Here is a 24074-nt window from a genome sequence, read left to right as displayed (position 1 = left end):
TCCCCATTTGAAACTAAGATTTCCAGATCCTAAGACTTTTCTTAATGCTAACACTGAACTGATTAACATGCTGAAAAAATGCACAATACAGAATAGTGACAGAAAAGCTGTGCTTTTTTGGAACTCAGACTTGTGACTACTTTTACCATCAAAAGTAAGAAAGAAGAACTTAAACAGTAAGATAGTTCAAATACTTCAGTACTATGAAAGTAGAACTGCATACAGCTAGAATACTGAAAAGCAATAGCTAATAAGAGGGAACAAGCAAAATTATCAGCTACGATACGGAGGGCTCTGACCTATAATAGCCCTCAGGGGTATTGATGTTTTACTCTGTGGAAGTCATTTATGTTCATATTGGTAATGCTAAGAATAAATCATGTTCAATAAGTTTGAGTTAAGACTGTGGGGAAAGAATGTAATTTTTTTTAATGATGTCCATTAAAAATATCTTACCTATTTGTAAGAAAAGTTTTCTAAAGCTTAGCTGTTATGCTGGGGTGGCATAGTGTCTGTTAGAAACGTCCATAAATAGAATAAGTTACCTTGAAAATTAGTGACCTTCATGTTACTGAACTCTTAAAGCATAGTCTAGATGTCTCACTGTGAGGAAGACTGTAGGTAGGGCTCAAACTTTGGGCGAGAGGATGAATAGAGGATGAATAGCATCTAACGCCTCTTCTAACACTTGTTTTTGTATAACCTTAGAGGGAAGCAGTTGATCTCTCTGGACCACTATGTTCTTATTGCTAAAATGAGAGGATCTATTAATAGATTGATTTCAGAGCTAGAATGTCTGGGAAATAACTATTTCTGTGTTACTGTAACAGAGGAAAATGAGTGACCTAAAAATTTTTATTATTTAGAATGATCTTCCTTAGCAATGTCTTATAAAGTAGGCCTGAAAATAAAGGTGGTCTTATTTTAAACCATGGTGTATTGAAATATATTTGCTAAAGACATTCCACTTTTGCATCTTCCTTTGAAATACTAGTCAGCATCTACATGAATTTCCACTAATACTCATTTTTGGGATTGCCACGTCTCCTGTTGTCGTCCATCGGATGCTTCCTCATGCAGTATCATCTCTATTGTGTATAGAACTATTCCAGTCTTTGTCTTGCAAGGAGCACCTGACTACAGTACTTGATAAGGTAAAAAGAAAAAATGTTACCAGTGAAATAGGATGAAACGAAAACTGCCATGGATAGTTTATAAATGTTAGTGATAAATTTCTCAGTATGATATTGTATATATTACTTCACATATTTTACTATTTTTATTTAATGATTTTCTCATGTATAGTATTACCTCTTCACTTAAAATATAAGCTTTATGAAAAGAATGATCATATCTTTCTATATCTACCTATTTATCTATCAACCAGTCATTACTCAATAGAAACTTACAGGTTTTTAAAATAAATATTTGCAGAATTTAATGACTTCCTAGTAACAATAACAATGTTTTCACCCTTACATTTTTTTTTTTTTTTTTTTTTGGCGGTATACGGGCCTCTCACTGTTGTGGCCTCTCCCGTTGCGGAGCAACAGGCTCCGGACGCGCAGGCTCAGCGGCCATGGCTCACAGGCCCAGCCGCTCCGTGGCATGTGGGATCTTCCTGGACCGGGGCACGAACCCGTGTCCCCTGCATCGGTAGGCGGACTCTCAACCACTGCACCACCAGGGAAGCCCCACCCTTACATTTTATATTAAATGATTTGAAGTTTTTCATGGACTCTTTCCTGTCATACTGCTCGTGACAAAAAGTAAATACCAACGCCTTCCCAGACCTTACCTCTATGTTTCTACCTAAGTGGAAATACTGTTCTTTAGTAGTGACCTTCCATGAACTGTTGCTAAACTCACCTCCTTGAAGATGTCCTTTGTGCTGCTCTGTAAGGTAAACTAACGACCACCTTCCACTTATTTAGTAACCACTTCTGCATTTTTTTCCCTTAAAGGTGGTAGCCACTGACTTTAGGGAAATTTTTTCCAGCTACAGTACTTAAAGTTGCTAGGTTGTTTCCAAATTCAGTTGGCCTTCTATCACTCTGTTTCTGTTTGAAAAGCCTAGTATGACTTTTTGTTTTCAGATGTAAAATCTTCAGTGTAGGCCATTGAAATGCAAATTCAGCTATTTAATATTTTTTAAATAGACACCTGTTAATTTGGGGTTTCTCATTCAACAGTACATAATGTGTTGTTACTCTTCGTTAATGTGCATCAATATGGATGAAAAAGAAATTTAATAACAAGAATTGCCAAAGCCTACAGTTTCTTCAGTGGCTTCTGTTGGGAGAAAAGAGTTTGTATAGATGATATTTTTTAATAGAATTTTTTAAAATTAGGAATTGAATGAAGGATGATGGATATCTGTGATTCTGAAGATATAGTATGAATAGCTTCTTTTGTTGTTGTTACTGTTGTATAAGTTTATTTAAAATTTTGGTTGATATTTGACCTAAAAAAATCTAGCTACTAGTATAGCTTTCATAGGTACTGTGTTTTGGTATCATTCGTTGCCTCATTATTTATACTTGATATTTATGAAGAGGGAAGACTAACCAGGAATATGTCCTGCCTCCCTTTTCTCTTTCAGCTACTTCTTACAACTCAATTTCCGTTTAAACTAAGTGAAAAAGTGTTGCAGGTTCTGACCAACATCTTTTTGTATCATGATTTCTCAATCCAAAACTTTATAAAAGGACTTCAGGTAAGAAGACACTAATGGGTTTGAAAATTCGTAAGCTGATTCTAAATAATTTGCATGTTATTTCAGACTGACTTTTTAGTGTGATAATTGGGCATTTTAAATGGCAAAATCTGAATAAGTAAGTTCAAGTTATATTATTCTAGATTCTATGGTTCCTTTGTTACTTTGCAGCAAAATGTAGAAAATATGTTAATTAGAATATCAAAAGTGGAAAAAGACCTCTCCATTCCAGTGATTCTTAACCATTTGGGGGTGAGGAGGAAGGGGCCTTTATTTTTGAGAATCTGATGAATGCTAATGGACTTTCTACCTAGGAAATGCTATATATAAGGGGTCAGCAAACTTTTTCTCTAAAGGGCTAGATATTAAATATTTTTGGCTTTGCATGCTACATGTGGTCTCTGTTGAAAGTCTTGTTACTTTTTTTAGTTTTTATTTTTTTTGTGTGGTATGCGGGCCTCTGACTGCTGTGGCCTCTCCCGTTGTGGAGCACAGGCTCCGGACGCGCAGGCTCAGCGGCCATGGCTCACGGGCCCAGCTGCTCCGCGGCATGTGGGATCCTCCCGGACCGGGGCACGAACCCGTGTCCCCTGCATCGGCAGGCGGACTCTCAACCACTGCGCCACCAGGAAAGCCCTTGTTATTTTTTTAAAATAACCCTTTATAAAGGTATAAAAATAATTTGTAGTTCCTGGACCACACAAAAATAGGCTATGGGCTCTAGTTTGCTGTGCCCTGCACATATGTGTGTGTGTTCATTTATATTTATTCCTATATATTGTGAATGGATTTTCACTAAAGTTTCATAAATTTCAAGAAGAAAATTCATGAACTTAGCTTCATAACACCTAATCTAAAAAAGGACTCCATTCTCCAGCTGTTTCAAAGTCGATAGTATTTCCTTCTTTCGGCAACTACCTAAAATAACTTAGCAAAGTATAGTCGTGAACACATGCCAGTTGTCAGGTTCATGAAAACCTATGTATTAGTAACCTTCAGTACAAAAGTGCAATATGGTAATACCTCATGTTTGTGTAGTGCCTTGAAGATAATAAATTATTTCTCATATGTGTTCTTCCTCTACATTAAACACTATAGTATTTTATTACATAAGAGTAAGCTGTTATGGCTAATATGTGTCATTTTTTTCAACTTAGACTTTCTAAAAAGAGTATTTTAAAGCAAGAAAATATTATTTACCTTAGCAATATGGAAAATTAAATGAAATTGAGATGTAACTTTCTAATTTATTTCTCTCATTCATTTCATTTTACTCATTTGTTTATTTACTCATGAGTGTTTATCACGGGTCTACTCTAAGTCAAGCACTAAGCTGAGCCCTGGAGATACAGAGGACCAAGAAATCTCTGTCTTCAAATTGCTTATTTAGTGAAGCACGCAGAAGAGTAGAATGGCGGTTACTGTTCTGAGTAGTCAGTGCTGTTAAAGAAACATGCCTGGGCGTCCATAGGAGAACAGAAGTGTATCCTAAGGAACAGGAGCTAGCTGGGTCAAAATTGGAAAGGCCCCAGTAGAGGGAGAGACCTCTGTTAGAGGGCTACTGCAGTTACCTAGATAAGATACAACAGGGGCGAAACAGGTAGTGATAGTGGGACTAGGGAGAAGGAAACAGATTTGAAGATGAGATAGAATCTTGTTACTCGGTGGATGATAGGGTGAGTAAGAGAGGAGCATCTTACAGACACACAGGTTCTAGCTTGGCAAATAGTTTGGAGGTTGGTACCCTTTATTAAGTGTACATGCTAAAGTAAACAGCCAGTTTGTCAGAAAAGGATGAGTTTCTTTTTATGTATGGTAAGTTTAGGGCATGTGGGATATAAAGGTTTGGTACCCAGGAGAAAGATCTGGACTAGAAATATTTAGGATTTATCATTAAAAGGTGATGGTTGAAGCTGTGTAATGAGGATGAAGTCACCTAGAGTGAGGAAAGGACCAGGAGTAGAGCCCTAATGCAAGCTGACTGTGTGAGTGAGCAACAGAAAAGGAGACTAAAAACAACAAGGAAAACCAATAGAGGGGAGAGATCACTGAAGTTAAAGGAAAAGAAAATATAAACTGTAGGCTCAAATACCATTGAGAAAGTGAGTGAAGAAAAGCATATTAACCAGATTACTTAATCTTTCTGTTTCTCAGTTTTCTCATCTGTAAAATGAAGGGATCTGATTAGATGATTTTATAGGTTCCTGATAATTTTTTTATGCTAGGCATTTTGCTGAGTATTAACATTGCTTCATTAATATGTATTATTCTCAGTTTTGCACTTGGAGAAACAAAGGCTTAGGTTAAGTAGCTTGGCCAAGGTCACACAGCTAATAAGTGGCAGAGTCTTTAGACCCCATTTGTCTAGTTTTCCTAATCATCAATGGGAAATATGTGTAAGTTTTTACTTCTCTGTAGAAGGTGCAGTAGGGCATATACATTCGGTATATGGTTGAGTCCTTCCCTTATTAGGTGGATATGTTAACCAACTTGTTAATTGACCCAAATATTGGGAACACACTTGGACCGAATACTTAAGTGTTACTGGGTTCTTGTCCTGTCTGTAGCTCTGCTGTAACTCATGTGACTTAGTCCCTTTCCTCCTCCCCAGCAAGTCCGTTATCGTGTTTGGTCTTTACTTTTCTCATGTTTAAAAAGTAGTGTTAACATTGGAATAAATATTATCACATTAATATAATTGGAAATATATAAGTAAGAAATAAGATCATGTTGATACGTGCAAAAATACTTCAGCACCTGGCATGAACAGTTGCTTTCTATTTTGTACTTGTTTCTAAGTTAGGCTGGCCCTTTGCCTTATAGCCTTATTTTGGAGGATGGACTATTTTGGACTATTTTGGAGGATTTCCTCTTGCCTTGGATATCTGGTCTTCAGCTCTACAGGCTCAGAAATTCATTATCAGTTTACCCAGGAAGGATCAAGCTCAAATACCTTAAGACTGATATATAAGCTAGCATGTTAATTTATTAATTTGTGATGCGGAATGCTATTTTCCAGGGACCAGGGTGTGTTTTGTCCACTATCTAGGGAACTGTCTCTTTGGTACAAGGTATCTGGAAAAACCAAACTGGTCATGAGAAGCTTGCTTAGATTCAGAGCTTTTAACATGTGGATAGTCTTGTGAAATATATCTTACAAATTATGGTAGGATCTGGAAAATTAATCACCCTTGTACTGCAGAGACCACAGCATTCTAGACTGGAATACATGTATCTACCAGATACTGTACCATCTTTTCCTCCATGAAATAAAACTAAATTTAAAAAGATATATTTTCTTTGGACGTCCCTCATTTTTCATATTGTTTTTTATCAGTAGGCAAAATTTCTGCTATTGTAGCATTTTTATTTATTTAGCAGACCAGTTTTTACACTGATTCTAGATTGGTATTTTCTTATGAGTATTTGAGCATCTGTTCATCTGTTAGGCTATTAGTTCACACCACAGTCACATCCCCACCACATTTACTGTTATTGTAAATGAGTTGCTCCTGCAGATAGCTAAGTTATTTATATTAGTTTCTTTTAGTTTCTACTTCAGACATTACAATTTTCTGACCTTGTCGACAAAATTGGAGTCTTAAAATATTCAAAGTATATAGCCATTTGTGCATTATTTGCATTGCTATTGTGACATTATTAAATATAATAGTGCCGTAAATATTTTTGCTGTTTAAAAAAAACCTTAAAATTGAGCAAATGTAGGACAAAAGATTTACTGTCAAAATACAGCAAATATATTTAATTTTCACATTTCTTTCAGCTTTCTCTATTAGAACATTTCTATTCCCAGCCCCTCAGTGTTCTGTGCTGTAATCTCCCAGAAGCCAAGAGAAGAATAAATTTTTTATCAGATAATCAATGTGAAAACATCCGACGTCTTCCATCGTTTAGGAGGTAAAAAGAGAAGTACATATTTAACACATCTTATAAAAGAGTTTGGGGCAAAATAAGGGATCTCAGACCCAGTTATGTTTGAAGTGGGTAGAGGGAAAAATAACTTCTTTGTTTAGAGCAAAATAAAACACTTTTGTTTTTAATTGAGACATTTCTTTGCTGGATTTGAACACTTGGCATAAAGAAAAATATTTTTACAAGGAGACATAATTTGCAGGTTCTCCAGAGTCACTTTTTATAAATAACATTTCCTATTTCTGGAGTTTATGGCTTTTGTTTATTATTAGACCCCTAGACTGTGAAATGCAGCTGATTTAAGGAGTTAAAAATGACCGTAAACCATGACTGTCATCTTGAACTTATGTTTGAGAAGAAATAAAAGAATGTGGCCGCCAATCTACATAGTTCTTTCTTTCCATATACTATTCAAATATTTAGAATTCTAATTTTCTCTTTTTGTGTATGGGATGGTAAAAATTTTAGGTACGTGGAAAAGCAAGCTTCAGAAAAGCAAGTTGCACTGTTGACCAATGAGAGATTTTTGAAGGTAGGAATATGGATATATTTGTTTCAGTGTTATTCTCTTTTTCTTCTTCATGGAAAAGAACACGCACATAAAATTTATTGAGTTAATTTTATTTAAAAAAATTCGTACATCCTAATATGCTTTGCACAATGAAGTATTGGATCTTGATAATTGTATAGGAAGGTGACTATTAAAGGTGACACAAAACTTCAGTTCTAAAAGGAAGACTTTTTTTTTTAAATCAAGTAATAAAACTGGCACATGAGGTTTCTCCTGTGGTCTATTTTGAAAACACTTGCAGATCTCAGCTTTCTTTGCACTTAGCAGTTTTGGAATCTGTAGGCGGTCTCATTTTAGTGTTCTTGTAAAGGCTGTCATAAATAAAAACACATAGAAGCCATGCAGCTTAGAGACCCACTGCTAAGTGGGTATTGATTTGATTTGAAAAAAATGTCATTACATATTGATAATATAGTGCCGGGAAAGAAGTAATGAGCTTAGAAAATGATGAGTTAGCCATACAACATAGGGAATATCAAAAGAGGAAGTTTTTTTTTCCTTCTAAAATAAATAATACTTGGACATGGTACATAATTCAAAAGGCAAAGTTAATATACAGTGAAAAGACTCCCTTCCACCTTTGTTCTCCAACTACCCACTTACCCTCCCTGGATACAGCCAGTGTTACTAGTTTCTTACGTATTATTCTAGAGATATCTCCACATATACAAGTAATTATATATATTTTGGGGATTTACTCCTCTGTCTTACAGAAGATAAGTATATATACTATTCTGTACCTTGTTTTGTTTTGCACTTAATCTTGGAAATCATTTTATATCAGTACTAAAGAGTGGCATTGTATTATTATTTTTGTAGATTACCTTTTTTTGTTGTGTTATAGTTGATATACAATATTATATAAGTTTCAGGTGTACACCATACAGTGATTCACAATTTTTAAAGGCTATACTCCGTTTATAGTTATTATAAAATATTGGCCATATTCCCTGTTTTGTACAATATACCCTAGTAGCTTATTTATTTTATACATAGTAGTTTGTACCTCTTAATCCCCTACCCCTGTCCTGCCCTTACCCGCTACCCTTACCCTACTGGTAACCATATCTGTGAGTCTGTTTCTTTTTTGTTATATTCACGAGTTTGTTTTATGTTTTAGATTCTACATAAGTGATATCATACAGTATTTGTCTTTGTCAGACATATTTCACTCAGCATAATACCCTCCAAGTCGATCCATGTTGTTGCAAATGGTAAAATTTCATTCTTTCTTATGGCTGAGTAGGTATTCCCACTGTATATATATTCACCACATCTTCTTTATCCAGTCATCTGTTGATGGACACTTAGGTGCCAGTATATTGGCAATTGTAAATAATGCTGCTATGAACATTGGGTGCATGTATCTTTTCAAATTAGTGTTTTTGGTTTTTTCCGATATATATCCAGGAGTGGAATTGCTGGGTCATATGGTAGTACTATTTTTAGTTTTTTGAGAACCCTCCATACTGCTTTCCACAGTGGCTGAACCAATTTACATTCCCACCAACAGTGTACGAGGTGGTTAGCTTTTCTCCACATCCTTGCCAACATTTGTGTTCTTTTTGATGATAGACATTCTGATAGGTGTGAGGTGATATCTCATTGTGGTTTTGATTTTCATTTTCTGGATGATTAGCAATGTTGAACGTCTTTGCATGTGCCTGTTGGCTACCTGCATTTCCTCTTTGGAAAAATGTCTATTCAGTTCTGCCCATTTTTTAATCAGGTTGTTCGTTTTTTGAAGTTGAGTTATGTGAGCTGTTTATATATGCTGGATATTAATCCCTTATCAGTAATATAATTTGCAAATATTTACTCCCATTCAGTAAGTTGTCTTTTTATTTTGTTGATGGTTTCCTTTGCTGTGCAAAAGATTTTAAGTTTAATTAGGTCCCATTTGTTTATTTTTGCTTTTGTTTCCTTTGCCTTAGGAGACAGATCCAAACAAATATTGCTGCGAATTGTCAGTGTTCTGCCTATGTGTTCTTCTAGGAGTTTTATGGGTTTCAGTCTTACATTTAGGTCTTTAATCCGTTTTGAGTTTATTTTTGTATGTGGTGTTATAGAATGTTCTAGTTTTATTCTTTTACATGTAGTTATAAGAGTGGCATCATATTTTATTGAATGAATTTACCTTCATTTATTTAACAAGTCCCTTACAATTAGAATGCATAATGTCACACTTATTTTCATACTCTTTATAACTTTTTAAGGAAAAAGTTATTAGAAAATTGTAATAAAATTAAGATGAGATTGAAGTTAAGCCCTAGTGCTCTGTGGGTTTTACTGATACAAACTATTTTCAAATTTTGAATAAAAGAATATTAGTTCCTAGAGGGCATGTGTTCTATATAGGTAAATACTAATTTACCTCCTTTTTTTTAAATAAATTTATTTATTTTTGGCTGCATTGGGTCTTCATTGCTGCACGCAACGAATTATGGCATACATAATTACAATGGAGAATGGCTTTTATTAAATGTTATTTCTGAGGCAGAATCCACACTGAGCCATAATATATAATCACTTCTAGATTGGGTTTAATAATCATTTTAATAATCTCTGTAATCTTTTCAGAGCAGTATAGGAAGTCTTCAAACCCTATTTCAGTAGAGAAGAAACTTAAGAACCAGTGGGAGAGGATGTGTGCATGTTTATTGAGTTTTTCAAGATTAGGTAGATTAGCTCTGTGCTGAGTCAGCTAGTTGCCAAGGGCATTTCCTGCTAGAACTTTCTGTCAAGAGTATTTTCAGAAGCCAGGAATAGATTTTTTTTTAATTAATTAATTTTATTTATTTATTTTTGGCTGTGTTGGGTCTTCATTGCTGTGCAGGCTTTCTCTAGTTGCGGTGAGCAGGGGCTACTCTTCCTTGGGTGCACGGGCTTCTCATTGCGGTGGCTTCTTTTGTTATAGAGCACGGGCTCTAGGCACGCGGGCTTCAGTAGTTGTGGTGCGCGGGCTCTAGAGTGCAGGCTCGGTACTTGTGGTGCACGGGCTTAGTTGCTCCATGGCATGTGGGATCTTCTTGGAACAGGGCTCAAACCGTGTCCCCTGAGTTGGCAGGCAGATTCTTAACCACTGTGCCACCAGGGAAGTCCTAAGGAATAGATTTTTAAAGAGTACCTTTAACCATTGAGATAACAAAGGGAGAGAATGTCTAGGCTGGTCTGTTACAGAAATAGCCTGACATTTAGCTTTGCTTTTCTGTAACTTTTTGTGTATTTTCTAAGCATTTATTTACGCTGTGCTTGTATTTGTTGCACTTATCAGCCCTGTTTGTTATTATCCTTGCTGTATTCATTTTGGGATCACATATTTGATCATTTAGAGGCATATTTTCTTGAGACTTACATAGTAAGAAATATGAAGGAGCACAAAGATTTGTACCCTTAACCTGAAAAAGTCATCTGCAGGCTACGTGGTAAATTCAAAAGACAGAAGATATCTCTGAAAAAAATCAGTCAATATGTCTGTTGATTTTTCTGGTTTAGAGCAAAAGTATCTTTGACTATTCTTATAATGCTTTTCTTTTTCTCTTTTTATAGTTTTGTTTTAAAATACATGATAATTTTATGTATATTTTTGTATAATAAAAAAAAATTAAAAGAAACTCCATATGATAATCAGTAATATGGTACTGCACGATACAGGGGAAGATCCTGATCTTGACCTCAGAAATCTTGCGTTTGAACTCTAGCTGCTCCTCGATGTGTACTTAAGGAAATCAGTTACCCTATTTAAGCCTCAATTTCCTTATCTCTGAAATTGGATGATAATTTCTTAGTATGATTTCCTCATAGGATTAGTGATAATCAAAGCCTGTTCAGCAAGTGAGAGTGAGTTAAAAACAAATAGAACAATAAAACTTATAAATGTAAATCATATTGTTACTATTTATTTTTCACTGTAATAAAAATTAAGATCAATATAAATATACTGTTTTATATATTCTATAACATACATACTATATATAATACTCTGTTATACGGTCATATAGATTATATAGTTATATAGACTTACCGACTGTTAGAATTGATCATTTTGTACCCATTTTCTACGTTCAGATTTCTAAGACATAGACCTCATCGTGTTATTGAGAGAAATTTATACTCTTTATATCAAGATTGTCTCTGCCCTAAAAGTCTAGTTTGCTTTCTACTCTGATAAACTAAATGAGTGATTCTCATACCTTAGCATACATCAGAATCACTTGGAGGACTTGTTAAAACAGAGATATCTGGGCTCCATCCCCAGAGTTTCTGATTTTGTAGTCTTGTGCTGGGCCCCAGGAATTTGCATTTTAGCAAGGTCCCAGATAATGCTGATGCTGCTGGTCTGGAGACCATTCTTTAAGAACCACTGAATTAGACTCACTCCCTAGAAGGAAACATTATTTATTGTTTCCCTTACCCTGTTTTCTTAAGTGTAGAACTAAGCTACTAAATTTCAAACTAAACAAATTATTCATCTCAATTATCCTCTGACTGGAATCAAGATGTAAAAAAAACCCCAAAAAGACAAAAAAACTTCAACTCCCTTAAAATTATGGACCCTTAGTTTCATAGATACTGCTTTGAAATTGTGTACCAGCTTTGTATTTCGTAAACTTAAGGAATGAATTTTTTTAATGCACTTGTAAGTTTAAAAATTTAGCTAACCCAATCATGTACATTTGTAGAAGATTCACTGAGAAGTTCAAACAAAGGTGGGACCTTAGAATCTTTACTCGTTCATCATACAGCTGATGAAAGAGTAAAGATTCTGTGCATTTTCTCATTTCTGAGTAGTCTGTCCTTGAACAGTTGTACAGTGCAGCTGGGTAGAATGGCCAGAACGTGTACTCTGATAATCAACAATCAAGTTCTTCTAAGTTTAAGCAGAATAAGCTTGCTCAAGCTCCCATTAATTCAAACTTCTGATAACTCAGTAGCTTTCAAAGCCTTCAGTAGAAGTTTAACCAAATAATCTTTAAAGTTCTTTTTGGCTCTAGAATGCTAAGATTGTATTTACTTGTTCATTAAACAGATTAATAATATTTTTTTCTGACTGCTTAAATCATTTAGATTCCTCATTAAAATTTCATTTTAGTGCATAAGTTTAATTGAAATTAAATTTGGTAAAATATTATGGTAAACAGCTGTAGGTTTTAAGTGAAAAAGGAATAGTGACTAGATATATTTTTACCATGTTTTTGCCCCATAGTATTGCTTTAGTAATCAAGCTTTCTTTTTTTTTTAACTTAAATCTTTAATTTATGAAACTATATTTCATGAGAAATTGAGCTGTCAAAAGTGCCTTAAACAGGACTTTCAAATTCACCATAATTACAGAGATACAATTTTTACTCTTGCTTGTGCCTGAAATTTTGTTTCAAGTCAGGTGTTAAGGAGAGCTTTGAAGATTTTGGCGTCATATCACATTTGCATAACTGTTATCATTATCCTATAATAAAAAAAAACCCTAGTTCTTGAAATACTGGAAAGATTTTTTTTTTTGGCTGTGCCAGGTCTTAGTTGCAGCATGCGAGATCTTTTAGTTGTGGCATGTGGGATCTAGTTCCCCGACCAGGGGTGAACCTGGGCCCCCTGCATTGGGAGCGTGGAGTCTTAACCACTGGACCACCAGGGAAGTCCCTGGAAAGATTTTTAATAGTGAAAAATTCTCTTCCTTTCCATGAGCAAATGTTTTGCGTTGGTGGGGGGAGAATATTAACAGCTTTTCCCAATTAGTGGTTTTTATGCATTGTCCCAATACCATATCTAAGATTAGGCCCATTTTAATCTTGTGCTCTCTATACCGACCACATGCTATATTACTAGTAATGAACTGCTATTCATGTTGGTCCTGTCTTGCCAAGAAATTACATTATCCTCAGTATATTTAATGAGTGACTAATTCCAAGTACTTCATCTAAGAAAATCAATTTATGTATTTTTATTCAAATCTTACTTAAAATTATGTGGCATGTTCTCAGCCCTTAAAGGGTTAAACTTCATGGTATGTAGAAAACTTAGATTCAGTCTCTTGCAGGTGACAGTTGAAGTTTTATTATTCTGACTTTTAATGTTTCATGCCACTATGCCTATGTGCCCAACTAGATTTTAACTCCATTGAGAGTGGGAAGTAAGAGAATGTCTTAGAGTTGTAATATATTACTATTACAAAGATAATCTGATTGAGCATGCTGATTTTACAAGTGAGGAACTGCAGCCAAGAGAAAGGAAGTGAAATATCTGAAATCACAGAGCAAGTTAGTGGTAGGGCAAGGACTTCTGGTCACCATTTAGCATGCTTATCATGTGTTTGTTGCAGACCGGCCTTTCACGTTTGCCCATGCCTCTTTCTGTTTCTTTTGGCAGAACCAAAGGGCAGAAGGAAGGGGGAAATCTATTAATAATAGATTTATTAAAAATAAAAGGAAAAGAGAAGGAAAAAAGAAAACCACTGCAAACAAACTACCAAACGTGATCAAACAAGCTAGGCGTTAGCCTGGTAGTGTGTGAGGAATTGACACTTTAAATCCAAACCCTTCATCATGTGCTTCTGATGTAAATGCTGGGGTAGGAGTATGCAGGACAAAAGCCTGAGACAGATGAGAGGACTGGCACTCAGGCCACTCACGAGCTGGGAGAAAACGGTGGTTTGCTGTTCTGTAGGTAGCTGCCATGTGATCTGGGAAACACTGTCAGCCAAAATTTCTCTCTAATGAGAAAAATAACACTTAGTTCTACCAAGATGATAAATAAGAAAATGCTGTGTTCTTGGACAGCTGATGCGTTTTCATCCAGAAATTCAATATGTTTGTTTTACCAGCTTTTCATGATCTGAAAGGAATAAATTGCAGAAATTTAGTCACTTTTACATACTTCCGTGTAATCTTCTTGAGATCACTCTTCACCCCATGCATACCATTCTAGACACGAAAGTGATAAATACTGTGGAAATAAGAGAAATAAATGCAGAAACTAAGCATCATGGCAAATGTAATTCTACTCAAGTTTTCTTTATCTATATATATATATATATTTAAGTTTTACATAGTCATTGGCTTCTCCAAAAAAAAGTAACTGGATCAGTAATGATAGAGGCCTTGTCATGTAAGTAAACAATAATACATGAATGATTTTTGAATGAATGACATAATTGAAGTGATTGGAGATGGCTGATTTAAAAGGGTGTATTACACGTTGACTGGCAACTGACAGCCTGCTGTAAATGTGATTTTTTAGGTCCATAGTGGTTTTTGTTTTTAATCTGAGGCAACATTTACAAATTGAGCTATTTTACATCACAAATTCAGACTTTTGTCTTCTTTTGAAAAATTAGTTAAGTCTGGCCCACACCCAGCAAGACAAAAGCGGTTGCTTTTATTTAGGAGAGAGACTGCGTGTTGGCCTCCATTCATTCACGCACTTCCTCATTCAACAAGTATTTTTTGAGTGACTACTGTATGCCAGGTATTAATCTAGTACAGGACTGAACAAAACAGTCAAAACCCCCTGCCTTCGTGGAGCTTATCTGTTACCAAGATGAGTAGGTAAAATATCTATGTTAGTGATAATTGCTAAGGTGAAAACAGTGAAAGGAAGGGAATATGGACGGTGTGCATGGGGAGTGGGATTGAAATTTTAAATAAGAGCCTCACTAAGAAGGTGACTTTAATAAAGGGTACTTGTAGAGCTTGCCACGCAGGAATCTGTAGGAAGAGAGTCCCAAGCAGAGCAACAGTAAGTGCAAAAGACCTGAGGTTGGAGCATGTCTGGAACGTTTGAGGAAGAGCAAGGAGGTTGTTTCTGTTCTGTTTTTCTTACAGCACACTGTTCCTGTATCTGTTTCAAAGGTCAGTAGAGACCAAGAGGTCTTCATTTTTCAAGAACAGAAGAAAACATATCTCTTTGGGAAATAATAAATATTTCTAGGCAGTGTATCTCTGTTGAAAAGGACCACCCTAAACACAACTATGAAATAAAACAGTGGCAGCTGTGACTACGGTACAGAAAGGATGCCCGAGGAAAACTTTAATGCTTGGAAAACAGGAGTACTGTTTCAACAGGCTTTGCTTTTGCATGAGCATACTGTGATGCTGCTGCAATGTGTTTATTAAGTGGGAAATTTTCTCATACATTAAAACCAGACTTAAGTTTATGAAAAAGTGTTCCTAAAGTGCATCAGGATTGTTGCCCTGCCTAGATAAAGGCATTTGCAGATAGATATCTCAGCAAGACAAAGAACTTAGAGAACAGGTTACGTGAAAAAGTTAAATTAGTCATTTGTGATGTTTTCTGCTGCAGCTGATAAGCACACAGATATAAATAACAGTGGAATCTTTCTTATATGGAGATTAGGTTCTAAAGTCAGCACATAAAGCAAAGATTTGGGATGGTCAAAATTATTCTTGAAAATCTCTTAGAAAGGTATCACAGATCTTCTCTCAATTAAGTCCCATGTAGCCGGTTTTATTTCCAATGTTGGAACCAGAACTCCATTTCCTCACATGAACTAGTCTGCCATATTATAGGAACAAAACCAAACAAAATGTTTTTTAAATGCTAGCATTCCACTCAGCACAGGGATGTGATCCACATTCCGGGAGAAAACATGTTCGTATCCCTCCTCTCACACTTATTCTAGGGCATATAGTTCCTTGAGCGTGTAACATTGCCCATACTGTGTCAGGTATTTCTTTTCTCTCCACATACAAGTAAATTCAGTGAAGATGGCATTCATTTCTACTGTATCACCTAGTTATTTGTATTTACAGTTACTCCACAAAGCAAAAGTAATAGGTAGTGCATGAAGCAGCAAGAAGTATGATTATTATTCAGTAATAGATTCCTTTTTCTCCAGAATATTGCCCCTGTTTAAAAGCTGTTTAATCACACATCAGGGCAAACAGTTAGTGGCTTTATGCAGTCTCTGTCATAGCTTACAGTGAAAATAGAATTAAAGTATACCTTGCCAGTGGTGGTTAAAATACCCTTTGTTATGATAGGAGACCTAGATTTTTGAAATTCCAACTAACTCGGATACTGGTGGGAAAACATTTTGATACTAAAATCTTTTCTTTCATTTGCCCTATGCTTTCAGGTAATGGTCCATAGATCGCTGACCAAGGAATTGATTTCTGAGTTAGAGTTTAGGAAAATATATCAGATTTGTTGGTTTATATATGTTGGATTTGCTTGAATTTATTGATATCTGAGGTATTATTTTCTGCATGGTTGACCACTGAAAATAATGGGTATCTGCAAGATATTACTGAAAAAAAAGACAGCCCAGTAGTTAAAGTCCTTTATTTGACTTCTCATTGGAGAAAAAAATTTGAAGACCATGCCACAGATCATAATCCTCTTAAGAAAATGTTACAGAAATAAGCAGTGATAAAAGTATTTGAGGCCTGAAAAATGCTTGATAGGACGTAGTGTTTTAAAATCATTTCTAAACCATTTCAGAAGGTTCTAGAAAACATAATCACTTCCAGCCACCCCCCGCCCCCAAGAAAAACCTTTTGAAACTGATTTGTGAGCTCAGTCATCCCATAGGTTTCTTAAGACACTATCTCCCATATCATACTTGTTGGATTCTAAATTACAAAGCTTGTTGGCTTCACATTGCTCTTTTTCACTTTTTTTTCCCCTTAGTTGGTAAAGTGACTAAACCAATATTGGAGATTCCCAGCAAAAAGCAGGAGTTTACACCTGCAGTATTTCTTCTACAGTCTCTCCTTCTTCCCTTTCAAACACAACTTTACCAGGACTTTAAGAAAAGCATACATACATCTTAAGCGGAACCTCAGCAACCGTTAATTACATTGGTAGTGGGCGCTCTGGTGATCTCCTCACCCTTCTGATGCCAGTGAGGTAGAGGGTGATGGGCATACCTTGCTGTGGTACACACCAGGTGACTAGCATGGGCAGGCATCCCGCGGGCGCTCTTTTGCACACTTGTATTTTGGGGGCCAAGTTATTGTGGCAGTGCTGTAGATAGGAGGAAATTAAATTACAATATTAATTTTGGTGTGTGTGAAATATCGCCAGACTTGACACTAAATACAAAATATCCAGCCTTTATTCTAGATTTTGTGTGCATTAAAAATTCTCAGGATTAAGGTTAATTTGCAATTCTGAATCTTCTCTCATCAATTTTCTGGAAATTTTATATATATATACCCATGAATTAGATTTTAGTATTTTATTCTTTTAATTGCTGGCTTACATATTTGTAATGTATTCTATGTTTTTTTTTTTTTTTTTTTTTTAGGAGGAAACACAGTCATTACTAGAAAACCTGCATGTTTACCATACAAATTACTTCCTGGTTTTGAGATGTCTTCATCAGTTCACCTCTTCTCTTCCCAAGTACCCACTGGGTCGACAGGTAACCAGAACTTACTCATTTGGAATCTACAAAGTAGGAATATTAGTGGGTTTTTGCTTTGAGTTTGGTAGCATTCAGGCATCAGAATTTGAAATGGATCCAAATCTTGCAGTGAGTACGCAATCTAAATCCATTCCAGCTGTATACTTTACTCGTTATTGAAACAGTATTTTTTGTCTGATGGCCACAACTAGAAACAGCCACATGAATCCAAGTGGTGTTGCTTTCTCTCCAATGTACATGTGCTAAGGCATTTAAACTTGTTTTCTTTAACATTTCTTTGTCACTTATACTGAGAGAGCTGATCCTCCACTTTAGTGAAATGGAAAAAGGAATCTGTTTGAGACCATTTAATGGTTAACCTTGCATTACGCCCAGAGCTAAAGGGAGGCAGTTTAAGAATTTGCTCCTTGCAAAATTATGCTCTGCTGGCCTTCGTGTCATAGCATAAACCTGTGAACCACCTGTCAAGTGAATGTAATGGAAGAATTCTGTATTCCTAAATCTTTGCATCCTTAACTCAAAAGGTTTAGAGAACAAATATAAATATGTAAGAATGACTTGTTTATAAGACATTTTCTGCCATTAAACCTTTTTAGTAATCACATCATCATTTTAATAATTTTCTTATTACAAAGTGACCGGTGATATCAGCCAATCCCAATATGGTCTCATTTTGCTTTCATGTGAATGGTGTTTTATGTAAATGCCTGATCCATGTGATACACGCCAAGTCTGTTGTCATCTACAGAAAGTGGCTGTTTTTAATGACATTATTTTTTTTGACTTGACCATTTATGATTTTTCCAAACGTAGTGTGCAAACTTAGGAGATCACTTTTGATTCCTCACAAGTGTGCTGTTCACTTCCAGATCAGAGAGCTGTACTGCACGTGTTTAGAAAAGAACATACGGGATTCAGAGGAGTATGCATCGGCTTTGCAGCTGCTGAGGTAGTTTGTTTTTTTCCTTTTTTGTCTGCTCTAAGCCTGCCAATAAGTAACACCTGCCTCCAGAACTCTGCCTGCCAGGGAGTTTCATAAGTAGCCATGTTGTAGCTAATATTTGTACATGTCTTGAATTTATGTTTGTAGCTTATAGTGTTTTTAATGTAGCAACCATCCATTTCTTTGCTGGTTTTACCTTGTTTTTGAACTTTTGATTTTTTAAGTAAAATGAGTGTTTATTTAGTGAAATATTGACACTACACAGGGAGAACTTAGGTATGGATCATTTCTATCCAGCCAGCTTGCTGTCCTGGTAGGGAAGGTGGTCATGGAAAGCAAGCTCACATGGCCCTGACCTGGTTGGGCAGAGGAGCAGCGTCACTGGGTGAAATGCATCCTGTGAAGGAGGCCACGGCTGATGCCTTCTCCCACCTGAGCTGGCTCTATCCACATTAATTTAATATTGGCTAAGTCATAAATTATATGTCTAATATTATATGAATAAATAAGATATCTTGGTGTTATCAGATATCAAAGATCACTTACTATCCCTGACAAATCTACCTTTTAAAGTTATAATTATTTGTTTTCCTTGGCTTTACTTCTTATATGTATGGTGACTTCTTAGTCTTTCATAAAAATAATGACCACGTGGATAGTGAGATAAGGGAAATCAAGTGGAGTTAAGTTTCTGAACACAGTCTTATAATTTTCTTCAGTGGATATAAATGCTTATATGAAAATATCATAAAAAAGTCTGAGAACTGAATATTTATTAAGTCTTGGCTTCCCCTGGGCCCACAAGAAAAGAACAGATGGGCACAGTAGGAGGAAAATTCACATTAAAAGCACTTTAAGTCCGGAGACTTAATAATACAAATGTTAGTAATCTAGCAGGTGCAGTTTAAGATAGGAAACTAATTTTATGCTATCTGGAAAAATAACTCCTCATGGAAACTAGATTGCCACCGAAAAGCTATGTTTTATTTCATTTTTTTAAATGCCAGTAACAGATTTCTATGTATTTATATACTTCAACTGGAATGTTTCTGAGACTTCTTTTGTTTCTATTCAAGTCAACATACTTATCTCAAACACCCAGTTGATTCTTGCTGGGTTTCCTCTTTAACCTTCGTGATTAGTAATTGCCTTCCTTTTCCAGTTGGGTATTTCCAAATTTGCAGATTTCTTTGTCAGAGAGGGACTTGTTCTTCTCCTTCTGCATCTCCCTGGCACTGGCAATCTTGGGGTTTAAGTCAGGGATCAAGAATGCCAGTTCCAAATTAGGGTAAGGAAATGTGAGCAATAATAGTAATGGTATGCACTATTGAACAGTAGTAACCAGGGTTTATGAAGGCTTGCTGTGTGCCACGCTGTGTTGGGCACTTTCAGTACATTTTCCTGAGTAGTACTGAGTCTAATACTCAGTGCACATTTGTGGCAGACACTGTTAGCCACACTTTACAGCTGAGGAATCTGAAGCATAGAGAGGGTTTAAGTGATTTGCCTGAGATCTCATAGTTGTTGATGGAACCAGGATTCTAATCCAGGTCTGACTTCAAAGCTGTTATACTTTCCACTGTTCTTTGCTAAGCTCTAAAATAGGGATGTGGGGATCTGAGTAAAGCAGAAGCAATGAACAGAAAGCAAAGTTTCAGTCATTTTGCTAAGCTGAGGTCAGAAACATAGGAATATTAAAAACACTAAGGATCAAATATACAATAGCTGCTACAGCAAGGGCAGGCAAGAGTCTGGGAACTACGAGAGAGAAAGGAATCTGGCATCCTCCAAACTGGAATTCTTCTTTTTCCCTTTGTACAGATTAGATGTGGAGAAAAAGTCAGGGACACTCATCAGTTTAGGCATTCTAAGTAGGAAATATCTGAATTTAGGAAACCAGACATTCTTGTCTTCTGTCGTCAAATAATTGAAGTCATAAGAGAAAATAAGGTTAAAATGATCACTGAATGTTACTTTGGAAAGAAAAACTAAGGTACTGTTAGAAACATAGTCTAGTAACATTTCCAATTTGAAATTTTTGTTAAGAAGTACTTTAATGGCAATATTTCTCTTGAAAAATCCATTTTATCTGGAAACTGACATGTTTAAATAACCATAGATCTACTTGTTGAAACATTTTTTGACCATTAAAAAGTACTTAATTCCTAACATTTGTGTGGAACCACAAAAGACCCTGAAGAACCAAAACAGTTTTGAGGAAGAACACAGGTGGAGGCATCATGCTTCCTGATTTCAGACTACATTACAGAGCTATAGTAATCAAAACAGTATGATATTGGCATGAAAACAGACACATAGATGAATGGAGCAGAATAGAGAACCCAGAAGTAAACCCATGTTTACATGGGCAATTAATTTATGACAGAGGAGCCAAGAATATACGATGGGGAAAGGACAGTCTTCAATAAATGGTGTTGGGAAAACTGGACCACTATATTCCACCATACATAAAAATCAACTCAAAATGGATTAAAGACTTGAACATAGAGTTGAAATCATAAAACTAGAAGAAAACATAAGTGGTAAGGTCCTTGACATTGGTCTCGGCAGTGTTTTTTTGGCTTTGACACCAAAAGCAAAGGCAAAAAAGCAAAAGTAAACAAGTGGGACTACATCAAACTAAAAAGCTTCTGCACAGTTAAAGAAACCATCAACAAAATGAAAAGGCATCCTACAGAATGGGAGAAAATATTTGTAAATCATATATCTGATGAGGGGTTAATATCTAAATTATATAGAGAACTCACACAACACAATAGAAAAAAAAATCTGATGAAAAAATGAGCAGAGGATATGAATAGACATTTCTCCAAAGAGGACATACAGATGGCCAACAGGTACATGAAAAGGTGCTAAACATCATTAATCATCAAGGAAATGCAAATCAAAACCACAATAAGATATTGCCTGTCAGAATGGCTATCATCAAAAAGACAAGAAATAACAAGTGTTGGACTTCCCTGGTGGCGCAGTAGTTAAGAATCTGCCTGCCAATGCAGGGGACACGGGTTCAATCCCTGGTCCGGGAAGATCCCACATGCCACGGAGCAACTAAGCCTGTGCGCCATAGCTACTGAGCCTGCGCTCTAGGGTATGCGAGCCACAGCTACTGAGGCCACGTGCCGCAACTACTGAAGCCCGCACGCCTAGAGCCCAAGCTCCGAAATGAGAAGCTATTGCAGTGAGAAGCCCGTGCACCACAACGAAGAGAAGCCCCCGCTCGCCACATCTAGAGAAAGCCAGTGCGCAGCAACGGAGACCCAACAACGAAGACCCAACGCAGCCAAAAATAAATAGATAAATAATTTTTTTTAAAACAAACAGAAAAACAAGTGTTGATGAGGGTGTGGAGAAAAGGGAACCCTTGTACCCAGTTGTTCAGAATGTAAATTGGTGCAGCCACCATGGAAGACAGTGTGGAGGTTCCTCAAAAAATTAAAAATAGAGCTACTTTATGACCCAGCAATCCCACTTCTGGGTATTTATCAGAAGGAAACAAAAGCACTAACTCAAAAGGATATCTGTACCCCTGTGTTTATTACAACATTGTTTACAATAGCCAAGACATGGAAGCAACCTAAGTGTCCATCAATGGATGAATGGATAAGGAAGATATGTGTGTGTGTGTGTATGTGTGTATTATTCAGAAATAAAAAGAAGGAAATCCTGCCATAACACTGAACTCATAGATACAGAGGACAGATTGGTGGTTGCCAGAGGTGGGGGGGTAGGCAAAATTGGTGGTGGTCAAAAGGTGCAGACTTCCAGTTGTAAAATAAAGAAACCCTGGGAATGTAATGTACAGCAGGGTGACTGTAGTCAATAATATTGTATCGTGTATTTGAGAGTTGCTAAGAGAGTAGATCTTAAAAGTTCTCATCAAAAGAAACAAAAATTGTAACTACATGAGTTGACAGATGTTAACTAGACTTATTGTGGTGATCATTTCACAAAATATACATATATTGTATTGTATACCAGTAACTAATGTGTTATATGTCAGTTATATCTCAATTAAGAAATATTTACAAGGAACTTGTAATAATGTTGAAAAATGTCAAGTATTCATGAGTGGAAAAAGACCTATAGAATTTTATATTACAGTTATTTAAAAATTTAGGCAGCAGACACTGATGTGTGGAGAGCATGCATTTTTCTTTTTTTTAACTTTTTTCTTTTTTGGCTGCGTCAGGTCTTCATTGTGGCACGTGGGGATCTTTGTTGCGGCACACGGGCTCTTTCTGTTGCGGCACGCAGGCTTCTCACTAGCTGTGGTGTGTGGGCTTTCTCTCTCTAGTTGTGGCGCACGGGTTCCAGGGTACTTGGGCTCTGTAGTTGTGGCGTGTGGGTTCCAGAGCGTGTGGGCTTTGTAGTTTGCCTCACGCAGGCTCTCTAGTTGAGGCACGTGGGCTCAGTAGTTGTGGCGCGTGGGCTCAGTTGCACCATGGCATGAGAGCATGCATTTATAATATGTCATAATCTGACATGAGTACAAGGGTCCTGCATGTCTTCCATAACCTTTGCTCTCTCAGTCAACTCTTGGAGCATGAAGACCACATTCTTTTATAGGATATGAGTTGGTTAATTTTCACTCAACTGCGTGTCATTATATAAGGGTATATTTAAGTTAAAACACCATTTGGGGACAGAACGTGGTAAAAATTACGCTGAGCATTGAGCTGGGAGAGTGGCTTTTCCTCATCAGGCATGAAAGACATTAAGAGGAAACATTGATCTGTTTTCTATTGGAGAAAATTTCTAGACAGCCACCTAAAAATCCAACACTAGACAGAGAATTTTTAAAATTTGAAAAACCATGCTTCAGTAATAGGGTTTTATGGGTTGACAGAAATCATAAAGTCCTCAACTTATAGGCCCATGAGAGCTCAGCTGGACTGAAGCACACTGCCCTCTGCCAGCAGTACCAGTGGAGCGCCACAGCAATGATTCTTAGATTGGGGGTAATGAAAAGTGTGCCCCTCTTCTTAGGAGAATTTACTGTGCCCCCCACCCTGTCAACTGAAAATCCCTCATCTAGAGTTATCCCATTGTTTTTCCCCAATAAGGAAACCAAAGCCAGAACCGTTGAGTGACTTTTCTGCAGTTGGCAGAGCTGGAATTTAAGTCCGAATCTTCAAACAAAGTTCAGTCAGTTTTTCAGCCCTATTCCAATTATTCGAGAGGTAGTATAAAAAGAAATTTATATGGGTTTGTGGCCAGTAGTCCATGATAAGAACATACCCCAAATTTTATTTTATTATTTTTATTTATTTTTGTTTTGTTTTGTTTTGTTTTTGCGGTATGAGGGCCTCTCACTGTTGTGGACTCTCCCGTTGTGGAGCACAGGCTCCGGACGCGCAGGCTCAGCGGCCATGGCTCACGGGCCCCCACTGTGCCACCAGGGAAGCCCCCCAAATTTTAAAATGAGCCAGCAGAGCAAGCTTCTGTGGCCTCAGACCCCCTCCCATCTTGACACTAGTCATCTTGGCACAGTGTGCAGGCATGT

General features: G+C 36.6%; 1 protein-coding gene across 5 annotated transcripts in view; it reads left to right on the top strand.

Moving 5' to 3' along the window:
• ORC3 (origin recognition complex subunit 3) overlaps positions 1-24074 on the top strand; it is a 64383-nt gene that overhangs the window by 15075 nt on the left and 25234 nt on the right. For all 5 annotated transcript variants that reach the window (XM_060030243.1, XM_060030242.1, XM_060030241.1 and 2 more), the window contains 6 exons: positions 995-1154; positions 2603-2716; positions 6501-6634; positions 7118-7181; positions 17485-17601; positions 18474-18553. In XM_060030243.1, coding sequence (XP_059886226.1) covers positions 995-1154; positions 2603-2716; positions 6501-6634; positions 7118-7181; positions 17485-17601; positions 18474-18553 — 669 coding nt within the window. The remainder of the gene's footprint in view (positions 1-994; positions 1155-2602; positions 2717-6500; positions 6635-7117; positions 7182-17484; positions 17602-18473; positions 18554-24074) is intronic.

This window comes from Delphinus delphis, chromosome 14 (genome assembly GCF_949987515.2).
Source record: "Delphinus delphis chromosome 14, mDelDel1.2, whole genome shotgun sequence".
NCBI classification, from domain to species: Eukaryota; Metazoa; Chordata; class Mammalia; order Artiodactyla; family Delphinidae; genus Delphinus; species Delphinus delphis.
The sequence above is the reverse complement of the archived record's forward strand: the minus strand, read 5'-3'. Positions and strand labels throughout refer to the sequence as shown.